The sequence below is a fragment of the Loxodonta africana genome, chromosome 8, assembly GCF_030014295.1.
Source record: "Loxodonta africana isolate mLoxAfr1 chromosome 8, mLoxAfr1.hap2, whole genome shotgun sequence".
NCBI classification, from domain to species: Eukaryota; Metazoa; Chordata; class Mammalia; order Proboscidea; family Elephantidae; genus Loxodonta; species Loxodonta africana.
In genome coordinates, this window is record NC_087349.1 from 27,139,649 (window position 1) to 27,160,983 (window position 21,335).

Genomic DNA, 21,335 nt, shown 5'->3' on the forward strand with positions numbered 1-21,335 from the left:
TTCCAAATTGTTTTCAGTTTTTATTAGTGCTTTTAAATTCATCATTACATTCTAACTGGCCAAACATTGTCTCTTTTCCCATTGGCCTTGCTCATGATATGTATAGAATAGTTTGGGGCATCTGTAGGAATAACAGTCAAATACTGGTTGAAGTAATTGAATAAATCCCAAACTCTTCAATCCAAGAAGAATCCTATCTCTAGAATAATGTTTAATGGCCCCATAAGACTATGGATCAGATTATTTAATGTTTAAAAAAAAAAAAGTCCCATTTGTCATTTGAGATGCTGATGTTTCAAATCTATGGATATTCTCTGGCTACTTTAGCAAAATAAATTCCAAAATACTTGTTATAGAGTTTCTTTCAAAAACCTAATTGCAACATTGAGTATTTGAAAGAGAACCTAAGTGACATAAAACAATTACACATTCTCTCTTGTACCTTAATTGTAATGTTTGGAGTTTTCAAGACTTCCAGTTTTTGGTTTTTTTTTTTGTCTTTTGTTTTTGATAAGTCCTCACATAGAAGATTTGTTCTGCTTTAATACAGAGAAGCATATGATTTTTCTATTTGGAAGTTAATTCAGGCAGTTAAGTGAAATTAGGAGGTTTTCCATTAAATGTGATACACTGGATATAACAATTAGCTTCATTTGAGTAGACCTGTGGTCTGAGTGACTGTATAAAGCTAGGCTTAATATAAAATATCACAGTCTGATCTTTCATATGTGACACCTTAGGAGAAGATGTCCCGGGCCCTTGCTCCCAAGGACTGCAACACTGCTCACTCTTCATTTGCGTGTTTTAAATTAGCATGCGTAGTGTTGTTTTCAATTTTACAAATCAGGTGGGACATATGTCAAATTTTTTTTACTCTGCATTCATGTTTTAATGAATAGGACAAGAACTGCGTTTGAACTCAAGCTACAAAAGGCAAGCAAAACGACTGACTTACGCATTCCAGCCTCAGTGTGTACAATGTTTAATGTGTTAGTTGATGCCAAAAAGCAAAGCACCAAACTCTGTGCTCTGGATGGAGGACAAGAGGTAAGTGAAGTGCCCCCTGTGGAAATGCAGCAAGGGCTGCCCTGAGAGAGGAGGGTGCTGTTTCCAGAAGGCACTCACGTGACTGTGCTAAAAAAGAGACCAAGTTCTCCAACACCGAGTCTTTGATCTTCCTTATTACAAGAATGGAACGTCCTTACTTTGCTCCTGTGGGTTTTTCCTTTTTTGTAAGAAGACTGCCTCAAATTTTACAAGTGGCCGTTGAATTTCAGATATACCTTTTAACAGCTTAAGTGTTGCGTATTTGCATGAACCTTGCTTTTTACAAGCAAATTAGGAAGCTACCTCCTTTGTTTAGACAAATCTAGAGTAACCAGAGTTTGCATCCATTAAGGCAAGTCACAAAAAAATAGCATATGAAATAGATAATTTACACAAAAGTTTTCATTTTTTCTTAAAGATAAAGGAGAAGCATACTCAGAAACAAGGCCTAGATCTTTTCAATAAATATCCCATTGTGTTAATTTTATTTACATATATATGTGTATAGATATATATATATATATATATTTTTTTTTTTTTTTTTTTTGTCCAAGAACACAATTTTATTTTACCCCGTGCTTTATTTTTGTTAAGAGTGGTGTTTGGGTGAAAATGGATCTCATTTTCTTAGATTATCTGTTTAAGCTGACATTTTGTTGCCTTTTTTTTCCATTGTAATTACTTTTTCGTCATTTCTTTATTCTTCCCTTATGTTCTCTTTCATCGTCTTTTTTCCCCCACGGCATGATCCAGTTTGGTAGTCAATGGGTAAGTCTCATCTTTTTTTTTTTTTGTAAAAGTACATTATCATTTGAATTATTTTTGTAAATGTACATTTTTCATTTTCATCTTCTAAAATTAAAATTATGTGATTAATTCCATTTTCAGGTTTTTGGTTTCTGTGTGTGTGTGTAAGCTTACTGTAACCTAACAACAGCCTAAAGACACATTAAAACATATGTAAATAATTATATTTTACATAATATCTTCTCTGTTAGGCTGCAGTATCTGCAAACTACCCTACATTTTTTGTTAATAATTTATTGAGATGAAATTCACACAACATAAAACGGACCATTTTAAAGTGAACAATTTAGTGGTAGTTGGTGCATTCACAGTGTTGCGTAAACATCACCTCTGTCTAGTTCCAAAACATTTCCACAGTGCCACAGTAAAACCCCTTTACCCTTACATTTTTAAAGATAAAATTAGTTAAAACCAAATCAATATGCTTTCCTTTCAATTCAATTTCTAAATAAATTTAGAAGCAGAGTGATTATTAATATTTTCAAGATATCTATATCTATAATATGTTTTCATTAGTCCAAGGAAACCCTGGTGGCGTAGTGGTTAAGAGCTATGGCTGCTAACCAAAAGGTCAGCAGTTCAAATCCACCAGGCGCTCCTTGGAAACTCCATGGTACAGTTCTACTCTGTCCTATAGGGTCGCTATGAGTCGAAATCGACTAGACAGCAACAGGTTTCATTAGTCCAAAGGAACAAACCCATTGCCATCAACTCAGATTCTGAATCATGCAACCCTATAGAACAAAGTAGAACTGCCTCATAGAGTTTTCAAGGCAGTAATCTTTAAAGAAGCAGACTACCACATCTTTTTCGTGTGGAGCTGCTGGTGGGTTCAAACTGCCAACCTTTCAGTTAGCGGCCAAATGCTTACCCGCTGCACCGCCAGGGCTCTTTGTTTCATTAGTACCAGACAATTATTACAGTGTTAGACTTCAGATGACATACAACATGTATCCTGATAGCCCTAAATACTTAGACCAGCAGGCTACACTCAAGGTCACTTCATACAGAACAACCCAATTTGGGGTTCAGAGAGATGCAAGTCCCCCAGTGATACGATCTTTCTGCCCACTCACGGCCCATCATGGGCCTCCCTCCTCCCCAACAAAGGACAGTCCTGAGGTACCACCCCAGAACCTCAGAGAAACGTGGTTTGAAACCATTTACACATACAGGATTGACTACATTATATTCTTTTTCTTTTTTAAGCCAAATGTTTTTGTTCTCTACCCATACCTGTTGACATAGAGTCTATTTCGACTCATAGGGACCCCACAGGACAAAGCTGAACTGCACCATAGGGCTTCCAGGGAGCAGCTGGTGGATTCAAACTGCTGGCCTTTTTGGTTAGCAGCCTGTACCACCAGTATGTTAAATCTTATAAGTCTTACAATTGACATCAGGGAGTCAAACTCAGGGCAACTCTTTATTAGGCTAATAATTCTCATCCAGGGGGCTTAGATAGCTGGAAGTGGATGAGAAGACCTACCAGTTGTGAAGTTTTCATACCTACCTGACCCAGATATAGACATTAGCTATTTGGGCAGGATTTATATTTATGTGTATTTATGTGTGGTTCCGGTGGTGCAGTGGTTAAAGCGCTCAGTTGCTAACCATAATGTTGGCAGTTCAAACCCACCAGCTGCTCTGAGAGAGAATGATGTGGCAGTCTACTTCCATAAAGATTTACAGCCTTGAACACCTTATAGGTACGCTATGAGTCGAAATCAACTCAACAGCAGTGGGGTTTGTTTATACCTATTTAATTCTTTGAGCAATTCAGGGAAAAATATATTTCCAATATCATAGCATAAACCAAAACAGAAAAACAAAACCCATTACCGTCGAGTCGATTCCAGCTCATAGCAACCCTATAGGACAGAGTTGAACTGCCCCATAGGATTTCCAGGGAGCACCTGGTAGATTTGAACTGCTGACCTTTTTGTTGGCAGCCATAGCTCTTAACCACTATGCCAACAGGGTTTCCATCATAGCATACACCCTTACAAATAAGTAACTGATATGTGTTATAGAATGTTCAGGGATTATCATTCGCTGATCACTTAAAACATGAATTATTATCTCTAATTACCTGACCTGAACAGGCAGCTGGTTTAGCAACAAATGGCTCCTATCTACCTCCTCAGGTTTTTCAGTACCGAGATGTAAGCCTTTGATTGTCTGCTCAAGAATATTGTCTTAAGTCCCTTCCAAAGCCCATCCATTTTTCATCTGGTTTATAGAATCATCTTGCCTCTTTCCATTAATACTGAGTTATTCATTTGTTTTTATTTTAATATACGCTTCAGTACCTGACACACAATAGGCACTTAGTAAAATATTTGTTGAATGAATGATTGAATGATTCATTGTCACAGCTTTAAAAAATCCTTCCTTGTAAGAAACAGCTTGCTCTAGTACTTAAAAAGCAAAGCAGGCACACACACAAATGACAAAACATTGTTGCATTTTCAAATGGTTCTTTGCATTGCTAGGTGGATGGTTTTGAAGAGTAATCTGCTATTGTTCATTATGTCTGCGTCTATACCATCTCACTAGAGACAATCAGTTCCTCACAACTGTCACACAATTAATATAGTTCAAAATGTGCAGGTGAAAAACTCATTAGCAGCCCTGAAAAAAAAAGTGGTGAACAAGAATTTCAGTGCAAAAGGTTTTATACATTATTTTTCCTCTCCGGTACATATCTCCACATGATTGCACAGCTTTTCCTTTCTATACAAGCACAAGATAAGTTTTGGAATGGTTGCAAATTAGTAACTCTGTTACATGCACAGGTGAGCCAGTACATCCCAGTTTAGAGACAGCAACAAACTTGTTTAAAAAACTGGCTTATTGGACACTTTGGAACTGTATAAAAATATACATTACATAGTTCAATCTAGCAGAGATTTTTTTTTCTAAATTACCAAGAAATTCTCAGAAATCTGTACTAAACTTGTTACGTCGTCATTGCTGAGATAAAAACCTCTCAATTATTTACCCTCAACAATGCAGCCCCTTCTCCACTCCTAAATCATTATTCTGTTTTCTTATGTGGCACATGATGATGCAAACATGCTCACCACAGCCCAGAATAGTGTTTAATGAGGCGATTAGTGACTGAATGATCTGCTTCTGTGACAGCTGTGTGTAATGAGTCAGCAATCCCAGGCCAGTCCCTCAGGGACAGATCACAAAGCCACGGAAGTGTTTAGAATCCTCGTTATCCATCAGGGCAGAAAAGCAAATGACTGCATGAGCCGTGGGCACTCATCTGCCTCCAGCAAAACCACCCCCTCCATGTTCTCCTCCACTGACGACGAAAGCACGTTAATGGGGCAACTCAGGGGCCCCTGCTTGTGTGGGATTTGTTCTCGAGCAAGGAAAATGCCTCCATTTCCAGAACTAACAATCCAATACCATCCCAAGAGAAGGACCAACATCTTTTCAGTATGCTGGATTGTGCTGGCATTCGCTGAGTCTTCATTTCTTTTGGGTTTGCTTGAGAGCAGTCAGGTGAACGATTATATTTCCCTCAGTGTAGGGATGCCAGGATTTCAGACCTGTGCCTGGTCTCTGAATTCCCTGACTTTCTGAGGTAAGGAAGTAGGATTCCTGAATGGTCATCTTAGTTATCTGGTGGAGCAGCAGAGCCCACAGGAGTCTACTTTCAAGGGCAGATATGGGGAGAATTAGCCTGAGAACGGGCTGGAATCTACCCAAGCCCTGGTAGACAAGATTCTTGATCTATTTTGAAGCAATTCTGGTAAGAATGGTTTAGATTTTTATTGGTGGAAACAAAAATAATAAACTCTGTAGATTTGTATCAAAAATGCAGTCTGTTAATCTACATGAAAAGAAACCCGTCAGTTTTGGCTTCTGTAATACAAACATCTATGCAGATAAATTTGTCTCTTGCCTGTTTGTGATCTCTGTGTGTTTGTGTTTTTCTTTGAAAGCTACCTGGATCCCTGATTTATACCTTTTCCTACCTAACTTTCTGTTATTGATACGTAGCCTATGTGGATTATTCTCTTTACAGAATATAGACATAAAATATGAATTCTCGGGCCACCTCCCCAAGCTCACCCACAGTGCATAGGGGCCACCTCTACCACCTGTAAAGCCAGAACCGATTCTGGATGTTCTAGATAAGTTTAATGTTAGTGTAAGTCAGATCTGATCAGATAAATGAATTTACAATAGCAAAATCCCATATTATAAAAACCTCATGCTGTTTGGGTTTGCCCCTTGGATAATACATTTAAAATGTATAGTTTTGTTCCTTCCTTTTTATACTTTTTTTTGCTTTTGCTTATACCTTCTCTCTCATTCCGTATTTTCCATCCTTCTTTCTTCCCTCTCTCCTTCTCTCCCTCCCTCCTTCTCTCCCTATTTATGGCTAGTTCAGGTATCAGAGCACAGCAGCCTAAGGATCCTGTGTTATAAGAGAATTTGATGGCTCTTAGGTTCATTGGCTTTCTCTGCCTTTCCATAAAGCCCAGACCCCAGTACCCAGTGCCGTTGAGTCGATTCCAACTCATAGCGACCCTATAGGACAGAAACCATATAAAATGACCTCTTTAGAGGCTCATCCCTTGATTTTAAGAATTGCCAGCATGGATCTAACCTCAAGATTTAACATGTAGAACCCCTATTATTTCATTTCCAGAAGGCTTCTAATGACATTTGAATTCTTTTGTGTTAAAAAAATAAAATGTGTGGCAAATGGAGATAAATGCTGTGGGTAAAATATAGTTTAGAATGTGGAGGTCTGGGTGCCTCAGTCCCCATGTGTTCCAGGGCACCTTCCACTGTAAATGAGAAGCTGGAAGCCCATTTCCAGCATCCCTTCCCTAATCCACCCCAAAGAGGAGCCTCAGTCGGTATTGAATGTCATCTGGCTGCACAGATGCTGAGTCTGGAGAGAGAAGGATGTGAAAAGAGCTCCCAGGCTCGAGGGCCACTGCGAATTCATTTGCATAAGCTCCTGCACCACCCAGTTAGTGGCCAGGCTTCTAGCCAGGAGCTGGGGGGCCTTTCATTTTTTAAGTATGTCTGTGGGGGGCTTACCCAGCACACAGGCCTCTGCACGGAATTGTTCGGTTGGCCTTGAAGCCATGTTCATGTGAAGGCCTGCCTGGCTCAGAAAGAGATTACTAATTTAGGCTAGATCAGAACCTCAGCTGCCAGCCAGCTAGGTCAGGTCCTTTTTCTTCTATGTTCTTTATTTTCGCCTCTTTTCTTTTTCTTCAAGTGATAGCAAAAGTGTCAGCATTGTGGCACTAGAAACCCACCTCTATGATTCTGTTTCATTTGTCCCTGGAGGAGCACAAGTTTGGGTATCGAGAAGTCTTACAAGTGAGACAGATGGGCTTGGTAAAATACATGCCCACAGAGCTCCATGTTCATACGTGTGTAGGTGATTTTAGACCATTTTGCCATTCCCCACACACACAAAGACAAAGGGGAAGACTCTACATGCTCCAAAATTATGACTCCTTTCCTTCATAGGTATGTAGGTAGATGATGACCACTTGTAACCGGCAAAGCCCAGGAGAAAACATCATTCTCGCATATTCCACAGCAGATCTAAGATGATGTTTTGTTTTGTGTGGAAACTTTGAGACATGTTTTCAGAAAGGAAAAAAATAGCTTTCAAAAAACTTAATCTTAGGAAACCATTCACCCAGCAGCTGTTAAGTTGGTCTAATGTTTATACTGACCCGAGTACTTTCACTCTATTCATTATGTTAGCTGTTCCAAGAAGCCTTGAACCATCAAGATAGGGTTAGTCTTTACAAGTCACATTTTCTCTGAAGTGGCTATTGGGGACAATCTGCTGTCAGATAAATGCTTCTAAAGGAAGAATTACTGTTTAAATGGATGTGCCTTCGCATACCGTAGAAGCCCAGGCTCTGCTAATTTCAGAATGGAACACTCTAGTATTTTCTAAAGAAAGCAAAAAAAGAGTCTTTCAGGTTTACTTTAAATACATCTTTTTTGTATTTCTTTAAAGGCGCCTTCTTTTTATGAGGAAGAAGGAATAAAACTATGGATTGAGCATCATTTCATTATACCTTTTAGGGCCTATTAATTTGTTACCATCTATTCACCTTTGTTGATGAAATTTTCATTGTGCCCTTGCTTGAGCATATTGTAAGAATTGTATAAACTGCTGCTCCCTGTGCTGACAAAAAGTTCCTTTTAGCACGAACAATTGGGCGCTCGTTTTACTTCTAAAGCACATTTTAAATAACTTAGGAAGGAGAGTTGTCAGACATGAAATGCTGTATTAATTAAATCTTTTTCTAGTCTTTTTGCTTCTCCAGCTAAATCCACCCTTTAGAAACATACATGGCCACCTTAATTACAGAGAAGAAGACAAAAAGTATCCTTCACATTCCTCCGTCTGAATAAGAACGAGAACTCAATTCATCTAAATAATAACCCCATTAGCTGCTTAACTCAACAGTGCACATAGGAGAATTTTCAAACCACAATGTAAGAAGTATTGCTTGGTGGATCGTTTGGAAGGTTTTGTTCTTCTAATGTTGAAAATGGTCCTTTTAAGTAAAGCTGATATATATCATAACTAGCAACTTTAACACATTTCTGGCTTGTGACGGAAGTTTTGTGTTCGTATCAACTAACCCGTCTTTTGTCCTTTGATATCCAGCAACAGTACCATTCAAAAATAGACGATTTGATTGACAACACAGTAAAAGACGTCATTTCACTGCTAGTTTCAAAGGTAATGTATTACTTGTTCATCTTTTTAAATCAAATTTTAAAATAATTTTCAAGTGAGAGTTTTTAGAAATAGCTATCTTATACACATCTAGTTGTTGCAAAACAAATTTAAGAAAATACCCAATTTTAAGAAAAGATATGAGCAAGAAAGAATATAAACACTCCTGATCGCAAACCTACTGATTTTTTGTTTATATTGAATTGTGGCTTTTCTTCTTAAAAAGACCTGGGTCTTCGGTGATGATCATTAGTTCACGTTTGTGTCCTCTTACTATTGGTTTTAACGCCAAGGCTGGTTTGAGTAGCTGTCAGTCCTAGTTGGGGTGACAACAGTACAGCTCTAGTGCTGGACTCTAGGCTGACAAAAAAAGCTGACAGAGCGAGGTATGAGGTTCCCTACTCCCAGGAGTACCCCCACAAATTCCTATTTGATGCTTGAAATATGTTTGACAAAAGCTGTCACACGAAGCTTAAATGGGTGTGCCTTTTGGAAGAGGTTAGCGGATGAAATCCACTGAGGTGTCACTGACTGCCATGGGTGGCATTTGAGATCAGGGAACAATAGGGAAAGGAAGACAGAACCCAAGAGCACCAGGAGCTTAAAGTGGGTGGGGAGAGAGTCTGGGTATCCTCTGAGTGGCGCTTTCACATGAGCAGATACAGCTCTTGTTCCCATGAGGCCTGATTCAAGAACCCCAAATCAGGCTTCATACAACAACTGGAAGAATGTACAAAACAAAGGAAAAGCCACTTTGAGATAGCTCAAACACGCATTTCTGATAGACATTTTGCTGCATTTGGATAAAGAGGAAGCCACACTTCCTTCTTTTTATCTCACTTCTTCAACCCTGCTTCAGTAAAATCCTCTCCTTATCCCACATTTCTTCATAAATAATAAGAGAATGAGCCAAGACTCTCAGTCTCGTGTAGCATTCAACTATATATACCCCTCCTGCACACACACTTTCTGTGCCTAGAAAAGGTCCTGGCTTTCCTTCTCTGTGTCCTTCTCTCTCCACCAGCAGCTAAATGGAGCCCAGGTGGTGTAGTGGTTAAGAGCTTGGTTGTTAACCAAAGGTCAGCAGTTCAAATCCACCACCTGCTCCTTGGAAACCCTACGGGGCAGTTCTACGCTGACCTATAGGGTTGCTATGAGTCGGAATCAACTTGACGCAGCGGGTTTGGTTTAGGTTTTAGCAGCTAAATACTGTGTTTCTTGTGCTTCCATCTTCAGTCTGCTTTTTGATCTCATTCTACAGTCTTTTGTTATTTTCACATTTCTGGCTTTAACTATGTGCCATTGATTCCCAACTTTGTCCCAGAGAGGCAGCACGTTCAAAGCCCAGCTTCAGACCACACTCCCTGAGTTCAAAATCCTGACTTGTTAACTGTTTGACAGTGGGCAAGATATTTAACTTCTCTGTGCCTCAGTTTCCTCGCCTATAAAGTAGTATTTGTTGTTTCTGTTATTATGTGCCATCGAGTTGATATTGAATCATAGGAACCCCAAAAAACTGCCAATTAGAGTTTTCTAGGCTGTAATCTTTACAGGAGCAAATTGTCAGGCCATTCTCCCTGCAGAGAGAGGTTCAAACCTTTCAGTTAGCAGCAGAGTGCTAAACCATTGTGTTACAAGGGCTTTTACAGACATTGACCTTATGAAGATGTACAGGAAGCCGCCGGAAATGTGGGTTTGTAGGTAATATCAGCAACACCAAGAGCAACAGCATCAGCTAATACTTAGGTAGTTCTTACGGCGTGCCGGCTGCTGCTCCAAATACTTGACAATAGGAACTTCTTTAATCTCCAGTAATACTTACTAGTAATTTCCCTACACCAATGTTGTTATCATCTCTAAACTCATATTTTGGTGACTTCCTGTACATCCCCACAAGCTCAATATCTGTAAACACCCACATTGCTATCACCCCAAGAGCTGTCTTGTTTTGCCATCTCCGTTATCGGTCCTGCCTACTCCCTTGTGAAGCTTCACTCTCCTAAGATTGTCATCGTCCTAGAATCCTCTCAAGCTCCTCGTACAAGAAGACACACAAGAGACAATCTTCTAAAGGCCCCCTCCCCTCCCACTCCATTCTCATTGGCATTGCCACACTCTTCTAGACCCTCCTCACTTCTTGCCTCTTCAGTCTCCACCATGTCCCCCCTTCCTCCAGCCAGCTCCCCACACAGTAACCTTTCTGAAATACGATCGGCTGATTTTTTTTGCCAACCCATAATATGTTGTAGATGCTGCCTACTGCCTGTGCCAGTGCTGCCTAATTATGCCCGCAGTCCACCTCAAGTTTAGTTGGTATTCCATGAAAAGAGATTGCTCACAAATTTGGGGAATACTGGCTTCCCTGAAAGGAGCCCTGGTGGTATAGTAGTTAAGTGCTCAGCTGCTAACCAAAAAGTCAGTGGTTCAAAACCACCAGTCAGTTCACCAGAGAAAGATGTAGCAGTCTGCTTCCATAAAGATGAAAGCCTTAGAATCCCTATGGGGCAGCTCTACTCTGTCCTATAGGGTCACTGTGAGTCCAAATTGAACAGCAGGGGGTCAACAGGGTTCCTTAAAGGCCGTGACCATGCAGTATTTGAGAGTACGAGGTCCCCACACTTAGCACCTCCCCAGACCCTTTATTCCAGAATTCCTGATAGTAACTTGCAGAAGATTAATGTTCCTTAGAATATAGTTCATGAAAGGTTGGCCCATGAGAAAACTTTTTAGTATTACCTGCAAGTCTCTTCACGGTGGAATTGCTCTTGCGTCTCCAGTGATCTCATCTCGTGCTCTGGCCCTTCCAGAGTTCTAGTGGCCCCACAGTGAATTGCACCTCTATCTTTCCAAAAGCCTTCGAAAGCCTTTTCCTCCTTCCCTCTTATCACTCACCTAGGAAACTGTCATTATTCTCTCCAAGCCGCCTCACCCTGCAGACAAACAGCTCTCTCTTCACCAGTGCCTCGTGTGTACATTCCTTCTTGCATTTCCCATGTGCTTACATCTTTGTCTCCGAACCCTTTGGGGACAGAAGTCTTGTTCTCTTTATTCATTGTGCTTAGCACAGTGCTTGCCATATAACAACCACTCAGTGAGTGTTTGCTGTATGAGTGGCAGTAAGAGAAGATGAAAAACTTAAGAAACTTGCTCTGGCAGCATATTTGGTTCTGTTTCATCCATAACCTAGAACATGGAATAAAGTACTGTGCATAAGATTATATCCTTTCACGGGATCCCTAATGAAAAATGACATTGTACCAAGAAAGGACTGAAATCGATGGCCCTCAGTCTTACAGTTGCAGGCCGCAGCTGTGTGCCGGGCAGCATGCTCAGTGCAGGAATACGGTGCTGAGCAAAACAGACAAGGTCCCTGTCCACAGAGAGCTTGGTGACCCCCGGGAGGACACAGAAACAAATGTTAAATTACACTCAGGCAAATGCATCGCATAGGAGAGCCTACAGTGGAGTGGGTGCATCTGATTAGGGAGAAAAGGAAAAGCTTTCTCAAGGGGGCAGAGCTTGAGCTGAGTTCCAGAAGATGCAAGAGTTAACCAGAAGAGAGAAGAGAGGAGCATTTAGGCAGAAAAACTGCAAGTGTTAGGCACATGGTGCAAGATGGGGCTGAGGGGTGGCCATTGCACTAAGGACTGAAAAGTCTTCATCCTAAGAGTCGTGGGAAGGTCACTGAGTGGTTAGGGGTGTAGGGAGTTGGGGCGGGGAATTAATCCCATTTGTGCTTCGAGATGGTTTATCTTACTGCCTATAGCAAACATTGAAAACAGGGCAAAGTCAGTGAAGGCAAGGAGAAAGAGTTAGGAGGCTGTTATGCTGGTCTTGGTGAGAGACCATGCTGTCTTGGTGGAATAGTCCAAAGACGTTTAAGCTGTGCAATAGGCAAGTGTTAGTAATGGAGAGGGCAAGGAAAACATTAAGGATCATTCCTAAGTTTATAGCTTGAGCCACCAGGTGGGTGGTGATGTCATTCACTGATGCAGGGAACCTGGAATGGAACAGATGTGGAGGGAGAGACCACCATGTCAGTTCTGGACACACTGACTGGGAGCTGCCTCGGAGACATCCCAGGGAAAAGGTGCCAAGGAGGCGTTCAGATATTTGAGTCTGCAGTTCAGAGGAAGGATATGGGCTCCAAATATCAATGTGATTTTAAGACCTCAACAATTGAAAATGATTCCGTATCAGTGGCTGCTGTTCTCAGGCAGGTGCTTTGTAACTGGAACCCCTATGGAAGAAATGGAAAGCAACCTTACAGGAAGGGGTGAAAATAATGGTCTGCCTGGCCAGAAAGGAACTTAGATCATTTTTACTGGAAAAAAAAAAAAAATTGACGGGAGGAACTTCAAATCTTGCCAAAGAAAGGGTATAAGAAATGTCAGATTTATTGCCACGTTATATAAAAATAAAGCCCTGCTGGCACAGTGGTTAAGGGCTTGGCTGCTCCAAAAGGTTGGCAGTTCAGATCCACCAGCAGCTCCTTGGAAACCCTAATGGACTGTTCTACTCTGTTCTGTAGGGTGGCTGTGAGTCAGAATCGACTCCATGGCAACAGGTTTGGGGTTTTTTGAAATTGTTGTTGTTGTTAGGTACCATCAATTTTGTTCCAACTCATAGCGACCATATGTACAACAGAACAAATTAAATATTAAAACTAATTAAATCAACCAAAATGTGTTATAGCCAGAAGAGCAGGGTCATAGTCTTGTTTCTTCACATCAATAACTTGGCCCCCTTGACAAGTCAGTTTCCTCATCAAAAAATAAGAATTATTAGATTTAAAAAAAAAAAATCTATGGCCTTTTCTCAGGCTAAAACTAAAATCCTTGCATACATTTCTGCATGGATTCTGCCAGGAACCTGCATCTCTTGTCTAGAACCCCGTAACATGCAGAATGCTAGATTTGGAAGAGAACCTTGATATCATTGACCAGGAGCTTTTTAAGAATTCTTAGAATTTCTTCAAATATATCTTAGATAACACCCCGAAGTATTGCACCAATCAAAACCAAGCTGCTCTGAATGAGAAGGGGAAGGAGACCTAGAGCCAGGGTGACCCATCTTCCAAGGCAAGCCTGATCACCAGAGTCCCATTGCCTTATTCACAAATGAGGAGATGGAGCTCAACATGACATGGTAGATAGCAGCAGACCCAGGACTTGAACCCAGGGATTCATAAGTCTATAATCTACACTACACAGAACATCACAGAAGAGTGGTAGCTTCACCCTCCAGTCCGCTTATCCGGATTGTACTAATCGCCCTGTGTACCCTCCTTTGGTATTTGTTCTGGACACACATACACCCTGGGAGACCAGTTTGAGCAAGTAGTCAGTTAGGGCAAGCTGTAAGCCAGATAGATGAGAGTGGAATTCATTGTATGTAATGATGAGGATGCTGAAGAAACACTGGGAGGGCTGAGAGTAAGAATTGGTGAGGGGAAATGGCCAACAGATCAAAGATAAGACGTGACAACTCTCAGAATGACTGCTTTCCTGTAAGAGGATCTCAGCAAATTCTGAGTATGAATTAAAAGATTATAGCAATCTTGTGAGAGGGATTTAGAAAAGAATATACTCTTTCCGTCTGAAGTACACACATTCTCTCTCTTTCTTTCTCTCTAATAACCTGAAGTATTTTCTCCTGAATTTCTCTTAAGAATAAGATGGACAGAGGGGTAAGTCTTACATGTACCTGGCTGCCTAGAGGACGTAGTTAAAATATCTCCCCAACCAGCCTGGGGAAATTAATTTAGTTACCTTTACTTGTTTGGTTCAAGGCCATATATTCAGAAAGCACTTGTTCAAATCCAAGGATGTGCTCAAAAGTAATAATACATACTATCAGAGGACATCAGTCCAGAGGAAATATGAAATAAGATAGGTCTGTTTATTAGTGGGGGCTAAGGAAAAAGAAATAATGAGGGAAGGCACCAGCATCTGAGCTAGAGGTCCTGTTTTGAAAGTTGTCTCAGATGCTTCATGAGACAAGGTATGGTCTGAATAAATCTGTGCTGTCCAACAATATCCATCCTTAACTCAGAGATAGAGTCTAGAAGGACCTTGTAGGAGTCAGTGGAACAAAGCTTCAAAGAAGTGGATTCACAGGTGGAGAAAAGAAGGTGGGGAAGAGACCATTGCATTGTATCATAACATTGATATTCTGATTCAGGGAAAGAAACCTGTTTTCCTCTAGTCTATGACATTCTGGTTCCATGTGGACTTTTAACAATGCAAATTAAAAATCTTACCAAATAAAAATAAAGCATCTGCTAATAGATATCCTTACCCCATCCCTCCCTGCAAAACACTGAATTTTTCAGTAGAGTATCTTTTTTTTGTTTTGTGTTTTTAATACTAAACCCAACTTCATGATCAGTCTTATTTATGGATGAATATCTTTTCTATGGAAATATATATATAATTTGCAATGTGAATGATACAAATACCCCTTGTTTACATATGAAATCTCACAGAAAAAAAAAAAAAAGTAAGAGCCTTGTTTTGAGCCCGTCGGTCTACAGCTGGAGTCCTCCCCACCACTTCTTGAATTTGATTCTACCTCCCATACATGTAGGAAAATGGATCTTATACCCTGTTAAAATTCAACAGGAAATTTAAGCCCAACATGCCTTGTGGCATACTTCATGTTTCCTTCTAACAGGTATTTCAGAGTGCTTTCACCTTAATTTCCCTCAGAGTTTGCATCATGAGCTAAAGTCAGTAATTACCCAGACTTTAGGTGTTAAATATCACTCAAACAAACCCAGTAAATGGCATCCACAATAAAGACCAGGGAAACAAAGAGATTACAGTGTTTCATTCCAACCTGACACCCTCAGGAGAACAGAGAGCACAAGGCAAACCCGTAAGTATTTATATACTCCCCAAGCTGTACCAGAAAGTTCACAGGAAGCAGTTAAAGACACAGCAACTAAACCTAGCATCTAACTGGATGTCTTTGGAACCTTGCTGTTTCATGCAATTACAAACCAGATGGAAAACATATCATGATTAGTCAGTCTTGACATTAATAGAGTTTGTTTTTTAAGGTAGCTCTTCTACCAGGTGTGCTTTGATACAAATCTTGCAAAGCAGACCTTCCTATAGGAACCGTATGTCTCAGCTGGTGGGTCCCAGTGGTACAGTGCTGTTCACTGCCATGTAAGCAGTGAGAGTCCCTACTGGATCCCGCCACCCCAGGGACCATTTGGGGGTGGAGAGGTACGCAAGACGTTCTCCACGCTTGTTAAAGTGGAGGCAAAGAATGTCGGAACGTGGATACAGTAGAAGCAGGCTACACATAGGACTTCCTTCAATATAACTCAATGCTGCATTGTATCTAAAGAGAAGACAAGGCTGCCAGATACGTGTTATCCACTCCATTATACCAAGCGTCATATAATCCACTCCTTTATGGCCTGTGTATACTCCATTTTCACTGTCTAGTGACGCAGCTCCTGGCCCACCTCACAAATGAAGCTGATCCAGTCTCCTACAGTCAAAGCCATTCTTTCCTTCCTTCAACTTCAATTAAACTTTTTGCCCATCTACACCGGCATTAATACTTACTGCCTTGGGTGGTGGTCGGTTGTGTATATGTCTGTCTCTCCTACTAGTTTGTATGTTCCTTGAGGGAAGACTCTAAGACTCTCATATCTTTGTATTTTCCATAGTAGGCACACCATGATAATAATGATAACAAAAGAGCATTTACTGAGCATTTGTTATATACTGGGCACATTACATATCATCTCATTTAATCCTTACAACAACTCTGTAGCATAGTGGTGAAGAACACGAACTCTGGAGCCGGACCACCTATGTTCAGATCTTTCCTCCTTTGCTGTCATCCAAATGACCTTGAAACAGACTGGATTCTTCTGACTTAGAGCCTGAACTCAATTTTGCCTCAGTTAATATTCATCTAATTAGACCCCTTAGTTGATGACCGAACTCACTATTACTACTTATCACTAAGCAATCCTAAGGCTACCCCATTAACTTGTGATTTAGCATGTTTAGGTTTTAGGACTTAGGTCATGGATAGTGATTTAGCTGATCATACCAGTAGTATTAATTCTTTACATTTCTTTTTAATATATTGACATTTTCATGGTCCTTTCACATGATGCATCTCCACTGATCTTTACGCCATCCTTGTAAGGTAGGCAGGGTGACTGTCATTTTTCCCATTTTACTGATCATAAGTACACTGAGGCTGTTGTTGTGTGCTGTTGAATCGATTCCGACTCGTAGTGATCCATAGGACAGAGTAGAGCTGCCCCATAGCATTTCATAGGCCGCAAACTTTACAGGAGCACATTGCCACATCTTTTCTCCAATGGAAATTTGAACCACAGACCTTTTGGTTAGCAGCCAAATGCTTAACCCCTGATGCTTAACCACTGAGATACCAGGGCTCCTCACACTGAGGCTAGAGAAGCTAAATGACTTGACTGTTGTCTCACAGTGAGAAAGTAGCACAGCTACAGCTTGAACTCAGGCCTTCTAAGTTCATCTGTAGAGTTCTTGTCTCTGCCTCGCCTTGTCCCTTGATACCACACGTGCGCACATATGCTCACGAGAAGGCACCAAGAACCAGGTGCTGTGTAGAGCCTTCTTCAATGGCTCAGGTTGTCCCGTAACCATAGAGATCGTCGCTCTCCTCGTGGCAAATGAGATCACCCAGCACGCACTGCTCTCAAGATTTGAGTTACAAGAGATGAGGCATTTTCCACAGAGGGCCATTAAGTTTGGAATTCCCTTCCCCTGGTCTGACATGGCCCTAGAGTATTGGTCTTCTGGGTCTTTGCAAACCACATCAAGTTAAGTTAACCAGTCATGACTGGTAGGAAATCCTAGTGGGCAGGAAGAAAGTGCTAAATTGACTTTTAGTTGTGAGCAATTTGTAATTTTGTGTGTTTTGCTGTTTTGTACCCCTGAGGATAACTCCCAGCCATATGTAATTCTCATTCTTTAAAAATAAAATTTGAGTCAGCAGTTTACATGATTTTGTTTCTGTGCTCTTACATCATGTCACAAATGATGTGATGGTGAAACCTACAGGGAAGTTTTTCTTTCTTTTACATAAACTATTTTGCAGTAATTGATCAGCCATAGAGATGGATTATCTCCTGTGAAATCGCAGTGAAGTCTCTGGTCACCAGAGACCAATAAGCTGTGTCCCTACAACTATTATCACTTTGTTGAAGAAGCTGCTATGTGAACAAAAACCAGCCTTTGTTAATTTGCCTTTTCGTATTTAAAAAACCTGTCAGTCTTTTCCCTGTGAGAGGGGATAATTTGTCAACAGCGCATATTATTTAGCTCTAAAGAGGAAAGATGTCGGGCAATGTATCCTTATTAACATCTCTTATGCATTTAACTTCATGCCAGACCGTAATCTGTTTCCACTCAATAAAATAAAGTTCTCTACATTGTGTAATATATTACAGTGTACTTGTGTTCCATTTCATAGAAATAAATATAAGATATGGAAAACATTTGTGAAACCAATTTGAGTTCCCTTCCCCCATCCCACCAGATTTGACTAATGAAGGAAGTGAGGCCTGAGAGGTACAGTGGTGTGTCTGAGCCCACATCATACTCAGTGGCAGAATTAGGATATGTCTTCTCTGTCTAGTGCTCTTTCCATTGTTCTCTGCATTGGTGTGTCTGGTTTAGCCCCCAACTACTTCGTGAGCTTCTGAAAGCAGGGATGATTCCTCCAACCATTGTATGTCCCAGTTAGAACTGCTTGGCATGTACTTGGTAACTAATGTGGGACCTCATTTCAGTGTTATAAGAGCCCCAGATTTCACCCTCCCTTTTTACTGTCTGTTCTTTTTTATTTAACCTCTTGTGTAGATGTTAAAAAAAAAAAAAAATGGGGACACATTCAGGTAATATATATAGTAAGGAGCTTGATTAAGCCTATCATTGTTTCTCTACATCTATATTGACTTTGAAACGATTTTAAAGGATAGTCTCATGAACTTAAAATTATTGGTAAATGGTTTAAATTATCTCATGAGTACAGGCAGTCCCTAGGTTATGAATGTCTGACTTACGGACAACTCATACTTAAGAACCGGCTGCCATAAAGCCTATGCTATTAAAAAATTTGAGTTAAATAAAATGGTTCATAATAACAAACGCATGCACAACTTTGTGATGCTCATGAAAACATTGTGCGGTTTGGAAGTGTTTCTTAAGTGTTTTATATGCATAAAAAAAGAAAAAAGCTTCTTAAGTATTTTATATGCATAGAAAGGTAAAATATGTGCTATATACTAAGACAAACATTTGACTAACTGATGCTAAATTAGAACTGTATGTACTTGTTCCGATTTACCTATAAATTTAACTTAAAGACAGAGTTAGGAAGAGATCTCATTCATAACCTGAGGTCTGCCTATTCAATGACTAGGCTCTTATTACACATTATTTTTTATTTCAAAATTTTTGTCCATTATTTGAAGCAATGGAAAAGGATTTAAGAGTACATCTTAAAAACAAAATAATATCCATTACAAGTTAACCCCTCACTGTCAGTTAATTCACCGCGGCGGTTCGTGCCATGGGTGAAGTTGGCTCAGAAATTGTTTGCCCTGTTACTCTTCGCATGCCCACTGATGTTCTAAATACTCATTATGAACTGTGTCCCAGTTTGTTTCAGTGTTGGAAGGGGTGCTGTCTAAGCTGTCAAGGTATGATGAAGGCACTTTCTTTTCATCCATTCTGTCATTCACCGTAAGTATTTGAAAGAGATTTTTTTGTACTGTGGCTTAACTGTTGTTGTATTACTTACGTAACAGTTAAGGAAATAATTCTCATAATTATCTCTCTCTGTCCCACTTAAGGTGAAAGCAGCTGCAAAATATGTTGATGTTCCAGTAAGTATTTTTTATCTGCTTTTTAAAACCGTATATAAATTCTTTGTCTTCTTTTTTTTATAATTACAGTTCACCACAGGTCTATTTCAAATCTTTAACCCAGTGCCATGCCCTTAGGGAGAAGTTCATTTTCTTTAAGCAAGCACTAACCCTCATTACAAAGCTTGGCAAGGTTATCTCAGTGACTTTTTTCCACTGTAACTTGGGAACTCTCTTTTATGCAGGTCAGTTTAACATGATAACATGGCACCTCAGTTGCAAAAGGTGGCTATAGCACTCTAGGATCGGATAGGAAATGCCTCACACTATTTCTACAAAAATGTTCACCCTCCTCTCCCTCCATCTGAAAGCTGTAACAGCTTTCTTATAAGAGCTAAAAAAAAAAAAAAATGGTACAGAGGAACAAGTTAAATCAAAGAACTACTTCTTTTAACACAAAAGTGTTATAAATCAATATTCTTCACTTACTTTAACGTGTGGTTTTTCCCACAATTCTTGGGAAATAATTTATAACCTGCAAATTTGTCCAAAAGGTAAGATAACGAGGCCATTATGAAACTTGCTGCACTACAAGAAAATAATTCACATATAAATGTTGTCAACAAGTTAGTGTGGTATTTTTTTTAAACATTATAGCAACTTAGTTTTTGCCTTAAATTTTTCTATCACATATCTGAACAGAGCCTCAGGTATTCCATTTCGTCATGTATTTTGGCATATATATCCATTTTCAAAGAATTAGAGCACAGTGAGAGACTCTTACATTTCAAACGTAAGGGAATACAAATCATCTCAGGTTTAAGACTGTACTCGAGGAACATAGTATCTCCAGATCACCATTATAAGAATCAGTGGCTTGAACACTGGCATACTTTCTATATCAGTTGTAGATGGCTCTTAAATTTTAGAACACATAACCACATATTGTACTATGGGGTAGATAAAAAACCAAACCCATTGCCGTCAAGTCGGTTCCAACTCACAGTGACCCTATAGGACAGGGTTTCCAGTGAGCAGCTGGTGGATTCAAACTGCCAACCTTTGGCTAGCAGCTGAGCTCTTAACCACTATGCCACCAGGGCTAGTGCCCAAATTTATTGCTGCTGTGGTCATAAAAGAACAAACAATTTCAAATGAAATGGTTGTAGACTTTCCTGCCTTTGTGTTGGCTTTCCTTGGAACAGGGGTTTTTATTTAACAAATGACTCCCAGAGAAGCCTTGGCATACTCCAGTCCTGTACCTAGAATCAGAGGATACGTGCTGAGCAGTAGATAGAATAATCACTTGGGCCCACCACCTGTCTATCGGTTTGTCATACTGTGATGGCTTGCATATGGCTGTGAAGCTGGAAGCTATGCCACCAGTGTTTCAGATACCAGCAGGGTCACCCATGCTGGACGAGTTTCAGTGGAGCTTCCAGACTGAGACAGAGTAGGAAGAAAGGCCTCGCAATCTACTTTTGGAAATTAAAACCTATGGGTCACAAGAGAATAGAGTGCTGGAAGATGAGTCCCCTAGGTTGGAAGGCACTCAAAATACACAGTGGCAGCAACAATGGACTAAAGCATACTAGTGATCGTGAAGATAGTGTAGGACCAGGCAACATTCTGTTCTGTTGTACATGGGTTCCCATGAGTTGGAGCCAAATCAATGGCAACTAACAACAACAGTCATATGTGTAGGGTTCCACAAAGCAGCATCAGAGAAGAGAGAGAGAATCTGGGGAGAAGATTTTTATATGTGGTACTTTTAAAAGAAAGAGGCAAGTAATTTGGAACATCTGAACTTTGTTGGACTTTCAAGCACATGTGTTATAA

At 40.2% G+C, this 21,335-nt stretch overlaps 1 protein-coding gene across 14 annotated transcripts in view; it reads left to right on the forward strand.

The window, feature by feature from the left end:
* Window positions 1-21,335, forward strand: part of CADPS2 (calcium dependent secretion activator 2) — a 614,350-nt gene that overhangs the window by 553,746 nt on the left and 39,269 nt on the right. For 11 of the 14 annotated variants that reach the window (XM_064289775.1, XM_064289765.1, XM_064289772.1 and 8 more), the window contains 4 exons: window positions 900-1,047; window positions 8,537-8,611; window positions 19,291-19,374; window positions 19,485-19,517. In XM_064289775.1, the coding sequence (XP_064145845.1) occupies window positions 900-1,047; window positions 8,537-8,611; window positions 19,291-19,374; window positions 19,485-19,517 (340 nt within the window). Of the gene's footprint in view, window positions 1-899; window positions 1,048-1,800; window positions 1,816-8,536; window positions 8,612-19,290; window positions 19,375-19,484; window positions 19,518-21,335 lie in introns of all 14 variants that reach the window. The other 3 variants (XM_064289767.1, XM_064289774.1, XM_010587388.3) reach the window with 1 other exon arrangement.